Source organism: Bos indicus x Bos taurus, chromosome 15 (assembly GCF_003369695.1).
Source record: "Bos indicus x Bos taurus breed Angus x Brahman F1 hybrid chromosome 15, Bos_hybrid_MaternalHap_v2.0, whole genome shotgun sequence".
NCBI lineage: Eukaryota > Metazoa > Chordata > Mammalia > Artiodactyla > Bovidae > Bos > Bos indicus x Bos taurus.
Genome location: NC_040090.1, coordinates 18,544,160 through 18,560,149, shown reverse-complemented (window position 1 = coordinate 18,560,149; position 15,990 = coordinate 18,544,160). Strand labels below are relative to the sequence as shown.

The 15,990-nt window shown below is 37.6% G+C and overlaps 1 protein-coding gene across 1 annotated transcript in view; it reads left to right on the top strand.

Annotated features, from left to right (window-relative positions):
* PDHX (pyruvate dehydrogenase complex component X) overlaps nt 1–15,990 on the top strand; it is a 75,393-nt gene that overhangs the window by 18,430 nt on the left and 40,973 nt on the right. The window contains exon 2 of the mRNA XM_027562677.1: nt 4,469–4,549. Coding sequence (XP_027418478.1) covers nt 4,469–4,549 — 81 coding nt within the window. The remainder of the gene's footprint in view (nt 1–4,468; nt 4,550–15,990) is intronic.

Here is a 15,990-nt window from a genome sequence, read left to right as displayed (position 1 = left end):
TTGTCTTACTATCTACGTTATTCACTTTTCTGCTTCCAGAAGTGTTGTTCTACTGTTCTTTCTTTTCTCCCTGTTGTTGTGAGTTTATGTCTAAAAGTAACAAGAAACAAAGAAACAAAAAGCATATATAATAAAGCCATCAACTAGAGACAGGTACTGTTGTCATTTTGGAGTAAATCCTTTCGGTCTTTGTGTACATACAAGCTAAGTAGGTAGAAATTGGATTATGCCGTGTGGGTGTGTGCAGTCGCTAAGTTGTATCCGAGTCTTTGCAACCCCATGGGCTGCCGCTCTGCTTCCCTGTCCTTTACTTAGGCCATGTATACTGTTTGAGGGACATCTTTCATGATGTATGTTACTTTAAATACTATATTCAGACAAACTATTATGCATATGTTTTCTGTTGTTGCTCATTGACATTTTCAATCTATTCTTATATCAAAATAGGTATTTGAACAAAGACCGGTGTGACATCTTTACCTTTCTTTATTCAGTACTGCAGTGTTAATATTACTTTGTGCCCTGGTACTGATTTTGAAATTCCTTGTACTTCATATGGCCTTTTTTCATCCAGCCTGCAGGTGGCAGAATTGCTTTATCTAAGCAGAAAATTTAAAGGTCAATTTTATTTAATGAGTTCTTGTGTCAGAAAGAGAAGTGATTAAATGAAAAGCTTTCTCTCTATTAGGAAATAAGCAAATTAAAGAACAGAGAGCTGTGCTAATAAAGTTCTGGGTAATTTATTTCTTCGATTTGTCTATCCTCACTTCATGATTTCTGTGTTTGGATTATAGTCGCGTTATGGAACAGAGCATGACCCTATGTAAATTGTGGAATGTCCCTAATTGTTAGAGTGATGGAGCTTAGATCTGCTTCATATTAGCCACCAAGCTATTTGTTCTGCCTTTGTATTTTAAGAGTTTGCTTATATTAATCTTTTTTTTTTTTTTTTTAATCTAGAGACCTTTTAGAATTGTTGTGTAGATCTTCAATTTAAAACTTTTTAAATAGGTTTTGCTGATCTATGAGTGTTTTAAAATTAAAGACATGCTTTAGAGAATAAGAAATTAAATTAATGCACTATATTTGCAGTTGAAAACTGAATTATGCTTTAGAAAGATCAGAACATCAGATGTGAAGAAATTAGGAATTGTTTAGAAAAACTGCTATAGATTCAGTGAGTGAGTGATTGCTCATATGCTCAAATGCCTGATGAAGAAGGTAAAGCAGCAATATACTAAGGAAAAACGTGTTCTAAAAATATAAAATATATGCTAAAAAATGACAGTGCCATTCTGTTGAGGCAGAATATGAGATTAAAACAGTTGTGATGGATTGATGAGACTCTAAAATCAGTATATTTAATGTAAACTGGAAATGTACATTACTTTAGTTACCTTAAAATATTTTAAATATTGTCTTTAACTGCTACAGCAGGGCAGACTTATCAGCCAATAGATATACTTTTTAGCTTGATAAAAAGAAACACTAAAATGACTACAAGAGGGTTAAAGTCTTAACACAATATGGGGTATTTTTTGAGTACTAAGTGAAGTAACCTGTATGATCAGGGAAATAAAAAGCCACATTTCCTTTATTATAGTAATATGAATATGAATAGGAACTATAGTTGGTGCCCATTTCAAGGCCTCCTCAGTTTGCTAGGAGAAAGATAGAATGTACTGCTTACATGAAATGAGAAGGGAAGTGATATATAACTTCTAATGGAATTAAGCAATGTTATGTACAGGTTAAAATTCAAGGAGTCTAGAAAAGCCCATACTATCTTCAAAAGAATTGACGGCAGCCATCAGATATTACTTATGTGCAGCCCTTCATTCAAAACTGGTATTATGTTTATGTAATTACCTTCCCACTGAAAAAAATATATTTGGAAAAGATGTGTATAGTCTTCAGGGAGAACGAGGATATACTAGAATGAAATATTCATTTTCATTAATAAATTAATACTTCCTTTTAAAAATGATTTTCTAGCATGAGAGTCTGAGGATAGATTGGTCAGATTAATCAGAAAACACATTCCACATTTTACTCTCCATAAGTCAGTATAATCAATCAGGAGATAGTACTGAATAATGGAAATGTCCAGAATGTCTTTGTTTTTTTGTCACCTTCATTTCAGAGAAGGATAATGATCTATTACAGAATTTTTATGTTTTATTGTCATTATTCAGAGAAGCAATTCCAGTTCACCCATGAAGGGTGGCTATATGAGGAATGACGTTTTTATTTTTAAAATATGAAAATTGTTGTGGTTCTTGATGTGGGAATTCATAAAATAATGTGAAATTTTCATAGTAAAGTACTTAATGTCAGAAATAATGGAAAATGTGATAGTCTCATAGGTGAGAGATTATAATAGGAGAGAATCGTAAAATAAATATTAGTTGTATCATGGCACCTAGAACCAAGGTATAAAAATATTGAAGAGAGACTTTGTTTTGAGAAAATCGAATTTGTGTTTGTCATACATCAGAATCTGGACATAGAATCATTGCAGCTCATTTAGTTTGCCTCCTTGTAGTGAAACTATGTACGTGGTTGTGAAGTATTCCATCTCATAATGTCAGGCTTGAACTTTTAATAGAGAGGGATTGTTAGGCTATTTGATTAGACACATGAAGAATACTCACATTTGAATTTCTGAGTGAATAGGCTATAAATAACCGATGACTAATTAATTGATGGTCCATATTGGTAAGGATCATCAATTATTGATGAGTGGTAATAGAGTGTAGGAGAGTACAGCCTTGGGAGTTAGGCAGAATTCAGATCCCTCGATCAGGGGCTATATTTTTCTCATATATGAAATGGGTGTGTTGACTTAGAATTTGGCTTGGGCTCTATCACTGTTGGGGTATTATTGAGAGTGATGATTCTACATTTGTATCCTTATAGTTTAGTACCAGTTGAGAAAGAGGCAAAAAGTCAGTCGGGTGGAAATCAGAGTAACAGTTTTAACGCTGATGATTTTGTTCAGTTGGAAAATGTGACTTAAGTCTGTGGCCTTCTACAGTTGGACTCCTGAGTACAACCCCTATGTAGACTTTGGCCTTTTGTTTGAGAGAGAGTTTGTGTGTATAAACTACACATCCTGAGTAACTTCCCAGCACCCACTGGGCCTGCTGGCAGGAACAGAGGGAGTTGGACTTGCTGTCTGCTGTGAAGGCGGGTCCGTTGATGCCTACTGCATAGAAGAAGGGAAGGGAAAATGCAGGCTCCCTATAGGCAGGCAGGTCTTATAATGAGAAGACAGGCAGGTGTATTTGTTCGGGTCCTTTTCCCAGTCCTTTAGAGGGGAGTGAATGAAAAGTGCAGGGAGGACAGAAGCTTCCTTCCAGGTATTTCAGAGATGGAACTTCTTTACCATGAAGCCATGGGAACTCCCCATTTGAAATTACATAAAAATTATTTGTTTCCCAAAGGAAATGTTTAACTTTATTTAACATTAGTATTAAATTTCCTTATTTCCAACCCCAAAACATCAATGGGGAGAAAAAGTCCTGTTCTACTCTTTTCCACATTTGAAATATGCTAGATGTGATATGTTTTGCTTTTTTATGTCAGAGAGGTGAATAATCTAAGAAGAGAATAAGTTTTGTAGAGGATTTCAGGGAATGTAGTTTGTTACTGTGGCTGCTGCTAAAGAAGCACCGGAGTGGGTAACTGTTTATTAGTATAACCTTCCCGTAAATTGTAATGCAACAACTGTGTGCTCTGGTCCTGGAAGGTGGAACTCTTGGAAGCACATCTGGCAAATATATGAAATATCTTCTTTTTTGATACTTGACGGAAAAGTAGCCCTGCTTTATTGAGAGGTCACGCTGGCTTGAGTCTGTCTTTTTGGATCCTTAATCGAATTCTGGTATGGAACACAATCTCAGATTAATTTAATTACAGAAGTTCTCTTGCCAGATCATCCACAACAAGGCAGACCTCTCCTTTTCACACTTAGCAGCAAGAACCCATGATTCTTGAATAGTATGTAATGTTAGGTGAAAGTAAAAACATAACCAGTTTTTTGAAGTTTAATCTTGATTATTCTGTTGTAAATCTAATCTTAATTATTGTGTTGTAGGTTATCAGAAACCAGTTTATTTTCTTTTTATTTGCCTTTTCCTTTGGTTGTTTTACCTGTAAATATTTTTTTTCTAGTGACAAAAGGGGAAGGAGAAAAAGATGAAACATAAGTCAACTTTTTTTTTTTTTAATCTTGTAAGCGCCTGGCTTGAAAATATGCATAGAGGACTTGGGGGAACGATGAAAAAGGAATTGAAAATATTCTGGAAAAGATTACTGAACACTTAGTTTGACCAGTTGGCTGTCTTTCAGACTGGAATATTTTTTTCCTCAGATTGAATTTCATATTAATTTACTTGAACTTTTTGTTGATGCCTCGTGAGGTGTATTACTTATTGTGTTTAATCTTTCCTTTTTCCAATTTCAGCTGATCCTATTAAGATACTAATGCCATCACTGTCTCCTACAATGGAAGAAGGGAACATTGTGAAATGGCTGAAAAAGGAGGGTGAGTAGTGCATTACTAACACCTGTGTTATTTGATCATTTTTGTTTTTTCCTAATCTGCTGGTTTACACAATACATGATATACATGAAATGATCGGTTCTTATGCTTGTTAACCTTTATTGTTTAAATAAAAATTTCTTGTGGTAATGTAGCAAAGGTTTTATGGGGTTAGCCTGTATCTCTGCTTTCACAAGCAGAGAATGATCAGCTATTTTAAGGCTTTTTTGCAAGTTTTAGTTCTTAACACTTCCTTTAGTTTCAGCATCATAAAATTGTCAATTCCCTAAAGTTAGTTTGTTACTTTATAATGACTCTGTGTATGTGTGTTTTCCTGTAACTAGGCAATCTGCTTATAAACTTCACTGGAAAGAACACATAAAAAAATACTAAAAAAAACTTACAGAAGAGCAGCAAAGGAGAGTTGTAGAAACATGTTACTAAGATGTTGAAACATGTTATTAAGCCTTTGTAATTAAAACTGTGGTATTGGTGCATAGAAAGACATACTACTAGAACTGAGTAGAAAATGAGGAAATAGACACAGATGCACACCATTATTTATAGTTTAAATAGTGAAGGAAGATGATACTAGATTTAGTCCTTGTGCTGTGCCAGGGATAAATTACAAATGACTCAGTCACTTAATGTACAAAAATGAAACTGGACAAGTACTAGGGAAAAAAAAGCTAGTGAATTCCTCTGGAAGTAGATAATTACCCTAACTACAACTCAAGCTCCAGATGCAATAAAGGAACTACAGATAATTTGATAGTAAAAATAATAACTTTAGTATAGCTGAAAACATAATAAATAGAGTAAAAAAGTGACAAAATGGAGAAGGGTGTTGCAGTTTTTAACCACAGAGGGTTAATATTTCTAAAAAGCACAGAATAAGAAAACTATCAGCTGGGCAAGATATAGGAGTAGAAGATTTGCAGAAAAGAACTACAAATTGCCTTTAAACACATGAAAAGTAATATTTTGTACTAATAAATACACAAACTAATACTACACTGATTTATTATTTCTTACCAATCACTTTAATAGAAGTTTAAAAGTTTGATAAGTTATCCTTTTGATGAAACTAGAGGGAATGGGAGGAAACAGACACTCTCAAACACTGCTGGGGGAAATGCAAAATGGTATAATCCCTTGTTCAGTTGCTCAGTCATATCTGACTCTTTGCAACCCCATGGACTGCAGCACACCAGTCTTTCCTGTCCTTCTGTGTCTCCTGGAGTTTGCTCAAACTCATGTCCATTAAGTCGATGATGCTAGGGAAGAAAATTTGTCAATACCTAGAAAAATTACATTTATATTTACCCTTTGGCCAGGCAGTTCTATTTCTAGGGATCCTATCTCAAGGCAAAAATAAGAAAAGATACACATGTGAGGCTATTTATTACAGCAGTGTTTGTAATAGCAAAAGGTAGAAACAGTCCAGCTGTGGTCAGCAGAGTTTGATGAATAACATAGACTATACCCACAGCTATAAAAGGAATGAAGAGTATCTCTGTATACTATTGTAGCGAGACCTTCAGGGCAGAAAACCAAGGTGGAAACTGGTAGATACAGTATGTATCATTCACGAAAAAAAGAGATAGGAGTACTAATATTTGGAAATTTTAAAACAAAAAAAATTAACAAAAAAAAGTGGTTATCTATAGTGCAGTTGAGGAAACAGTGTGGTGAGTGGAGAGAGTAGACGCTAGATTTCTCTGAATGTATCTTGTTTGTCTCCTTAACTTTAGAACATATACATATTTTGCATAATTTTAACACAATTTAATTTTAAAAGACTTCTAACCGTGGAAACCAGATGAAGCAGAAGGACCTAATTATATGCTGACTAACTGATACAACAACCATGCAGAGAGGGGCTATTTCAAATGTCAGTAAACTTGACTGTATATACTGCTAAATTGTAACTGAAAGACAATGACATCTCTAAAAATATGAACTGTTTAGAGTAATTGTATTATAGTGGTTATGTTGGTTGTCTTTGTTACTCTAAGGTTTTTTAAAATGTGTTTTATGGGATAAGGCAGATGAGTGATTAAGCTGATATTATTGGGAACCCAGCCTTTGGGTGTGTTTTAAAGGAAAACATATGAAAGATGGCTATGGTTAAGGAAAGATCCTGTGCTGATTAATTTTCTAGCTCTTTTCCGTGGCAGGGCCTGGAAAAACGCCAAGCCTGCTAGCGATGAGCACCCCTAACAATGAGACTATAGTCGCTAAATGCCATTTCCTGCTGAAGTTAACCAGAGCTTCTTGGAAAATAGCTGCTTCCAGGTCTGTGGCAGGCAGTGTACAAGATGGAACGTGAAAGTCGCTCAGTCATGTCTGACTCTTGTGACCCCCATGGACTGTACAGTCCATGGAATTCTCCAGGCCAGAATACTAGAGTTCTCTTCTCCAGGAGATCTTCCCAACCCAGGAATTGAACCCAGGTCTCCCGCGTGGCAGACAGATTCTTTACCAGCTGAGCCACCAGGAAAGCCCAGGAATGCTGGAGTGGGTAGCCTATCCCTTCTCCAGTGAATCTTCCCTACCCAGGAATCGAACTGGGGTTTCCTGCTTGAACATATTGTCAATTTAGAAAGCAAAACAGTTATCAAAAACTCCTGAAAGTGAAGTCACTCAGTCATCTCTGACTCTTTGCGACCCCATGGACTGTAACCTACCAGGCTCCTCTGTCCATGGGATTTTCCAGGGAAGAATACTGGAGTGGGTTGCCATTTCCTTCTTCAGAGGATCTTCCCGACCCAGGGATCGAACCTGGTTCTCCCACACTGCAGACAGACTCTTTACTGTCGGAGCCACTGGAAAAACCTTTCAAGCTAAGTTCCCCCAAAACTCCTGAGGGCATCTTAATGGACTCAGGACTCAAAAATGGGCCAATTTGTGGATCAGTAAGAGTGATATCTATGGTGTATTTTGAAACACATTAAATATATTTGAATTCAGAGCTTTCAAAAATTCTCCTTTAGGGAATGCCAGTAAAGTAACTCATTTTGAAAACTGACGATAAGTGGAAAGACTCAAGTATTGTCCTTGCCTTTCTTCTACGAATTGTAGCTCAGAATAACTAAGTGCAAAGAAATTTCTAATTAGTGGCATATTTCCCAATTCTTAAAAGATGGAGGAATGATAGAATGTCACTGTGTCACAATTTTGCAGACTCTGATGAATTAAGGGATATTGCCAGTGATCATCAATGGCGTGCTATTATCACAAAAAGAGAGAAAACCAGCTAGTACACCCCACCAGCTATAAGATTGTCTTGCCAGAAACTTGAGCCAAATGTGGTCAAGCTTATAGTTCTAACACCAATTTCCAGGAGATATAGAGGATGTATTCAGTGACACCATGAGGAGTATAGCAGCATAATCCAGTTCCAGTGTAGGGACCTTATTTTGTTTATGATTCAAGTAACTAAAACATTTGGGCACATTGGAAAATTACGTGTTTAATGAGATTAAGGCATTAATCATTTTAGAGGTTTAATGGTACTGTGATAATCATTTTAAAAATTTTATCTCTAAGAGATATGAGTTGAAATACTTAACGTATGAAATGACAGTATGTCTGGCATAAACTTCAAAATACCTCTGGTGGGAGGATGAGCAAAGTTGTTCATGAGTCAACTGACAGTTGTAAAAGTTTCTAAGTTGGTTTATTAACTCTCTTCATCACTTCTGAGATGTTTCTGCTAATCTTTTCTAAAGTTGTACAGTCTGTAGCCTTTGGGATATAACTTGGAGTGAGAAACTACTCTTTCCTCAGCTTTTTATAAGCTCAATGTGAATTTTGAATCTTGTTAGTAAGAGAATATTTGTTGTAATAGTACCTAAGCTGTATTAATCTCTTCCTTATATAGAAACCATTTTACCAGATTTTTTAGAATGTGTTTACTGAAGTAACATTGGTTTCTAGCACTGTGTATTTCGTGTGTACAGACTCATATTTCTTCTCCCTGTGCTGCGGTATGCTCACCACCAAAACCTTAAGTCTCCATCTGTCACCATGTGGCTGATCCCCTTTACCCATTTTGTGCTCTCTGCCTTCCCCTCCCCTTCCCCTGATTACTAGGTAACCACTCTTCTGTTGTCTGTGGCTCTGTGTTTGTTTGATTTATTTGTTTTGTTTGTTATATTCTTTGTATGAGTGAAATCATATTTATCTTTCTTTGCATTATTTCATTTAGCATAATACCCTCAAGGTCCATCCATGCTGTTGCAAATGGCAAAATTTTCATCTTTTTTATGACTGAGTAGTATTCCATTAAATAATGTATTTATGTATATATCTCACATCATTATCCATTTATCTGTTGATGATCACGTAAGTTGTTTTTATACAACTTAAGTATTATAGTAATTCTTGTAAATAATTATTTTGCCAGATTTTAAATACTTAGTATGGTGCTTAAAAAAATATGACTCAGTATATGGAGGCCAAAGAGATGAGGATGCTACAGTGCTCGTGGTACAAAAGAACAGAGGAAAAATTACTGTGGAGGAAGCTGGAGAAGGAGACGTTTTATTTTTCTGGCAGCTGGTTTCTTTTCCTCTTTTGTTTCTGTTGTCATTGCCATGTACCAGGTATTGGCTGTGGGATGGCTTCTTTAGCCATCTCCGTGTGCTTTACTCCTCCTGCAACATATTAAACTTTTGGAGAGTTGAATTTCCATTAGGGTTTGTTGAACAGATGTTTAGCAATATTGACCATATGAGTTCCCCATAGCCATTATTATGCCTCAGATTGAGAAATGATAAACCAGGCATTAAACATGTAAAGGGAAGAGGAATGAGTGAGCTGAGAATGAAGGACATGGTCCGGGAGGACTGACCCCAGCGGGTAGCCCTGAAAGGACTTCTGGGGTCTCTGTGAAATTCGGTGGGCACAGATGTCATCCAGACAAATGCTGGTATTGAATGGTCCACTCTAGTGCTTATGAAGTGGTATAGAGAGGGTTTAGGCAGTGGGCAGGAGTTCAGAGTATGACAGGGCTGTGCTGTGATTCTAGGAAATGAGCCATTCATGGCAGTGACACAAGTGTTGGGGCTGGGAAGCAGGCTGCAAGTGGAAGGAAGTACAAGCTTGGAAGTATGAGAGAAAAGTGCCCGGTTCTTGTGGGTAAGGGGCAGGACTGGGGTGCTCGAAAGGCAATGAGACAAATGATAGAATGGGCCTTGCAGCCAGAGTTTGGATCTGTGGGCTGGGCCAGTACAGGAGATGAGAGGTATGACACAAGGAGGCTCTTTTGTGACCCCGTGGACTGTAGCCTGCTAGGCTCCACTGTCTGTGAGATTTCCCATGCAAGCCTACTGGAGTGGATTGCCAGTTCCTTCTCGAGAACATCTTCCCAGCCCAGCAGTAGAACCCAGGTCTCCTGCATTGCAGGCAAAATCCTTACCACCGAGCCACCTGGGGAGCTCTCTAAAGCCATATGCTAACAGACAAATATACTTGTTTGACTTGGAATTTAAAATGCCTGCTCTGTTGAAAATGTTCTCTCATAGGCCTCTTCTCATGAGGCTTTGGGGGTTCAGATTTGTAGTAGTTGCCTTTTCTGGAAATGCACAAGTAGAGGTGAAGCAGTCTTGGGCTGATAGTCTTCCTGGATTACTTGGCAGATGCCATTATTCTGGAAAACATAGTCTCTAAGCCAGTTCACACAAGATTCCCAGATAAAGTCCCACTTTAACCACAAATTCACAATTCCAAATTTAGTAATTGACATAGAAGCTCCCTTTTAGGAGCAAAAGTCATTAGACATAACAAGCAGCAGAATTAGACCTCCAAGAACTTCAGTTAATTGGAATTACTGCATATTTCAAAACATATGTTTGAAATGATAAAACTTGTAAGAGAAGGAATTGAAACTATGAAAAAAGACAAACACAATCCAGACAGATTTGAAAAAGACAAGTAGAACTTCTAGGAATGAAAAATATTGTCTCCAAAATTAGAAAATGTAAAACTAAGTGTAGACGTGACTGACAAAGGTTTCGTGAAGTCCAATCTGAGATTAGTCTGCATGCAGCAGTGAGATAAAGCAGTAGAAAATATAAAAGAGAAGCTGAGACATGGAGAATAGAATGAGAATCCTCTACTAACCCAATAGGAAGAATTCCACAAGGACAAAAAGAGAGAATGAGGAAGAGGTAATAACCAAAAAAAAAACCTGACAGAGACTTTTCTAGAATTTGAGAAAGACAAATGTCATGTAAATGAAAGAAACAGTGCTTCATTAGGAAGCATTTTGAGCCATTGGCTCTGCAGGGTTGCTGCCACCTTTTAAAGTAATTATCAGTATCTAAGAAAGTTCCACCTTTATTAATAATGCAGTCAGTTGGAATCTATTTTTAAGTTTCTTTTTTCCTGATGAATTACAGAGCTTTGGCTGTTTCCATATTCAGCATGACAGAGTGTTGGTGTCATTAAATAATGATTCAGACACAGACCAGCCTTTTAAGATTATTATAAAAAGATTAAATTTCTTCACACTTTGAGACCTGAGGGGCAAGTATTAATAGATAAGAGGGTTCTTTGGACCACATTTATCTCTTGGTCTTTCAGCTCACTGGCAGTCTGATAAGTTATTCACAGCCATTAGAATATGGTGAGTATGATGAAGAGCCAGGAGACAAATGGTTTCATTATTCTGTTCTTTTTTAATTTTGATTACACGTGCTGTTTTCATATAGGACAAGCCAGGATGTACTTGAAGCCCTTGGAGGCTGTTTCCTTGATGGTTGCTTTTAAAATTCTGTGTTCTACCAGCTGAGGAGAAATGTTTACCAGTACACATAAGTAATAGAGAGAAGTCTAAATCCTTGATTCTCCATAATTCACTGGCTTCTTTTTTAAGTTCATCACCTTTATGAATTTTTTTTGGTGTGTGTGAGCATAATTTAGTTCTTTATGTATTGTATACATGGGTAGGATTATATATGGCTTAGTGTGTTTAGTGCTTGATACACAACTTGGTTCTATCATTATGTGTTAAAAACATTTATATTCTGTAAGAAAACATTTATATACTTTTTATCTCACTAGCTACATTTAAAAAACATTTTTATCTTGAGATCTTTATTGTATGGTTACTATTTAAAACACTGAGTTTAAACTTTCAGACATTTAAGAGGATTGAAATTTTTTTCATGAAAAAGAATAATGTGTCTAATTTTGAATCTAATTTATTTTTAAGCTAAGGCTAATGATCTGATGGTGGATGGCAGTTGGGTCTTACAAACTAACATTTCTTGAAAATGGGAGACTGTAATTCACAACTGTTACGTGTGTGTGTGTGTGTGGTAAGCCAAGGCAATAAGAGTGCTGTGTAAAAAACTCTGGCCTGGATTTGTCCTTTGGGGTTCCCACTCTGCCATGAAATATCTGGAAGTGAGTTTAACTAGATGATATATAAGATAAATCCTTGACTTCAGAATTCTGTGATAACTCAGTTTCCTTCTCTTTTTTGAAGTCATAGTGTTTCATAACCTCCTCAGGAGTCTCATGAGTGTCATATGAAATCTGCCTCATACATGGAGGGTAGGGAGAAATGGAAGAAAGAGGCTCCAGTTTGATAATGTGCCAAGTTTAATAAGCAAGGGGACTTTCATGAGAGGCCACAGGCTGGGTTGAACCGCACACCACCAGCAAGAATCTTAAAAGTATACAGAGGCCTACACTGGGCTCAGTCACATACACTGTCCAGGTGATCTCAGCACCAGAATTCTATCTCATGGCTATGTTCATGGACAGCTTCTAGGGCTGGGAAGGCAAGCAGAGTGCACATTTCACAGACAGGGAGTGGGTGAGGGACTTCCATTCGCTCTTGTACAGCCAAGTGGTCACAGCCTCCTGATAACCACTATCATCACACGGAAACATGTAATGATACCGCATATAAATTATTCCCATCTTTGTTGATCTAATGAGTGTTAGAAAAGTAGTTTCATAATGAATATTACGATACTTAATTTCAGTCTGAGGATTAAGTAAAGAATATGCATCATTAAGTTAGTAGAGAAAACAGTTCAAAAATGCTAGGTAACATGTACAATTTCAAAATCTGTTGAAAGGTGAATTGTACTGCAATTCCACATTTTTATTTCAAGTTTGTTATTTGATGGGGGAAGTGTGCATCAGATATTTTTATTTAAAGTGTATATAGATTATTTTTTCATCAATTTAAACGTCAAATCATGGGGTCGCAAAGAGTTGGACATGACTGAGTGACTGAACGGAACTAAACTGGAAGGTCAAATCTGTTAAAACAACAAAAAGGAAGAAAATATTCTTGTTCCCTCCTATTGTGAGAGCATATTTAAGAATATGAAAAACATTGTTTTCTTTCTTGAGATATTTAAGAGCATATCCTGAAACACTGGAACAAAACTAGGCTGAGATACTAACAGTTTTGTGCGATACTTGGCCACATCTGGAACCCACGTAGAACTTGCTTTACAGCCATGTTACTGCTGCCGCGCTTGGTGTTTTTATCTGTCAGAAACTGTCACTTCATGTGGGCTTTGCTTCTGTCATGTGACTGGGAATCTTGAATATTTCAAACAATTTTTAAGCAAACCTTAGATTATATCTAACTAATATAGTGTATAGAATTCAGAAATAAAACTGTCTGGATGAGTTGATCACTGAATTGTTATAACCAGGTGCTACTGGAAAGTTAAATGGGTCTCTGGCTTTTATTGTAGATGGCTTTGGTTACTGTTTTTTTCTGGGGATTTGTATACATGTTTGGATGCTAAAATGGAAAAATTTTTAAATGTGTGTTTCACACATAACTTCAATGTTGTTTCAGTATACTACTATTTTAACAGCTTTTGAGGTATAATATACACACTGTAGTCTTCACCTATTTTAAATGCACAATTCAGTGATTTTTTAGTGAATATATAGAGTTCTGAAACCGTCATCAAAATCCAGTTTTAGAACATTTCTATCACCCTCCAAAAAATCCCTAATGCTTGATTACAGTCACTTCTTTCTCTTACCACTATCTTGATCTGCTTTTGTCTCTAAAAATTTGCCTTCTCTGGGCATTTAATGTAAATTAGAATCATGTTTTATGAAGCCTTTTGTGACTGGCTTCTTTGATTTAGCGTGATCTTGCAGTTCATCCATGTTGTAGCATGTATCAGCAATTCATTCCTTTTATTGCTGAATCACATTTCATCATTATGAATAGCATTTCCCATTTATTGTTAATATTTCTATTATGGCAGAATTCTAGAGTTGATGAGTGGAATTACAGGTTATGTTATTCAGCAGAGCTTTCTGTGGTGATGGAAGTGTTCTGTGTCTGCAATGTCCAGTGTAATAGGCGTTAGCCACATGTGTGATGGGCATTGCAGTACAATGTAAGAGCAGAGGGATGTAGGGAGGTTAACTTTGCCTAGCAGTTTCCTTCTCAAACAACTACTCATGCCTTCAGCCCTCAGAGTAGGACTTCAGATGGCCTAGGAGCTGAGTTGCCTGGGCCGTGGGGCATACAAATGGTATCTTTTCATGTGTGGTGGAAAGAGTTGGCAAATCCTGACTAGGGGCCCCTTCTCTATCCTCCTTCGCTGCCTGGGCACTGACTGGATGGGACTTCTTGGCCTGCTTGTTAGTCTTCTTCCTCAGTCAGACTAGAAACTTCTTGAAGCAGGTCTATTTTATTATTATTTACCATCGGGCCTTGCGCAGTGTCATTCACATAGGGGCAGCTAGTAAATATTTGTGTTGATAAACAGTTATTTTTGTCTCTCATCATAGTTGTCATCATGGTTCAATTTAACACTAAGATGAGGTGTTTTCTTTAATGTTCATGTAGACGTGACTTACTTGGTCTCCCGCCGCTACCACCACACACACCTTTTAAGTAAAGACTTGGATTCTTCACATTCGGCAGAACAGAATTATTCTGCGAAAGTCATGGAATGTGCTTAGTTGATACAGATTATCACTAACTGTCTGGTCTGGACACACCCATAATCTGAAAGAGAAAGGGACGCCTGCCTGCGCGTACTCCAGTCCTCAGCCGCCCGCCGGGACAAAGGCTCAGCATGATGACGATGCTGGCTTCGGTGCTGGGGAGCGGCCCCCGGGCGGGCCTCTGCTCTGGCCCCTCCTGGGGCCCGCACTCTCGCTCCGGGCCCGCTCCACCTCGGCTGCTGACCCGCACCGCCAGGCGATGGCGCAGGAACACGGCGAGGCCGCCGGCTCCTTCTACAGCCAGTCAGCCCTCCTCCTCGCGGCCGCTGAGGAGCCGTCTGTCGCCTCGCGCTGGCCCTGGTGCTCTGTACCAGCCTCTCGGGCTTCTCCTCTAGACTGAACTCGTTGCGGACAGAGCCACATTTTACTGTTGTGTCTACACCCGTGCTTACTGATGAATGCCTTATGTACTAAACGAGTGTTGAATGATCTGTCTGAAATGATGAGTACGCACGCAGTAGGGAACTAGAATGAATCTTGGTTCTCAATGGTCATTCATAACATATCTAACTTCTTAATCTAAAGATGTTGTGCTTTTTGAAGAGGTATGTGAAGAGTTAACATTGGCAGTTTCATGACTTTTTTTTTCCTAATGGCTGTACATTCAAAATCTTCCTTAGAGTCAGAGAGAGATTAATAAGTAACTTGGTCAAAATTACCAACCAGTAAGTGTCAGGGCTTGGAATAAACCTGTGTCTGTGTTGGAAGAGCTCTTTGTAACTCCTGTGCCTTGCAGGCTCTCCAAGTTATAGCACTAAATTGTAGACCAAGGCTGAAACTGAGTATATTTGGAATCCTCATGGCTCAAAATTCTTCTTTGGCGTTCACTTTATCTTTGATTATTGATGTGTATGTAGAACCTTAGTTGTGTGATATTAGGGGTAATGTGCCTTACATAATAATACGATGTTTTACACCTTGCTGTGGTTCCTGGGGAAAGTTCACCACATAATTAGATGCTTCTCTCTGTTTATTTACATTTTATCTCCCTCTCAGGACTCTCATATAGCTGATATATATGTCTGTTTTTTGTGAATGGGTGTACATTTAATTAAAATAAAAAGGAGACAGGATACATGAGTTTTTAAATGTCAGAAACATGCTACAAATCAAATGTAGAACTGAAAGAAACGGTTCAGCTTTGTTTCAAGGACAGTTTGGTGTATACCTTATAAGGAAATGAGGAGTTGTGATATTACTTCAGTTTTTCCCTGAAATGTTTTCATCTCACACTCATTATGTATGAGGCAACTGCCTGGAGTCCTGGGGAATGAGGCAGAGTATGAAACACCTGAGGTGCCTCCTATTCCTATTGTGAAGTTCATAGTTTGGTAAATAGAGGAAAACCCATTTTTAAAAAATAATAGCAGGAGCGTAAAATTTCATAGTGCAACTTGTGATTAATTACAACTACTCTAGGGATTCAGGAA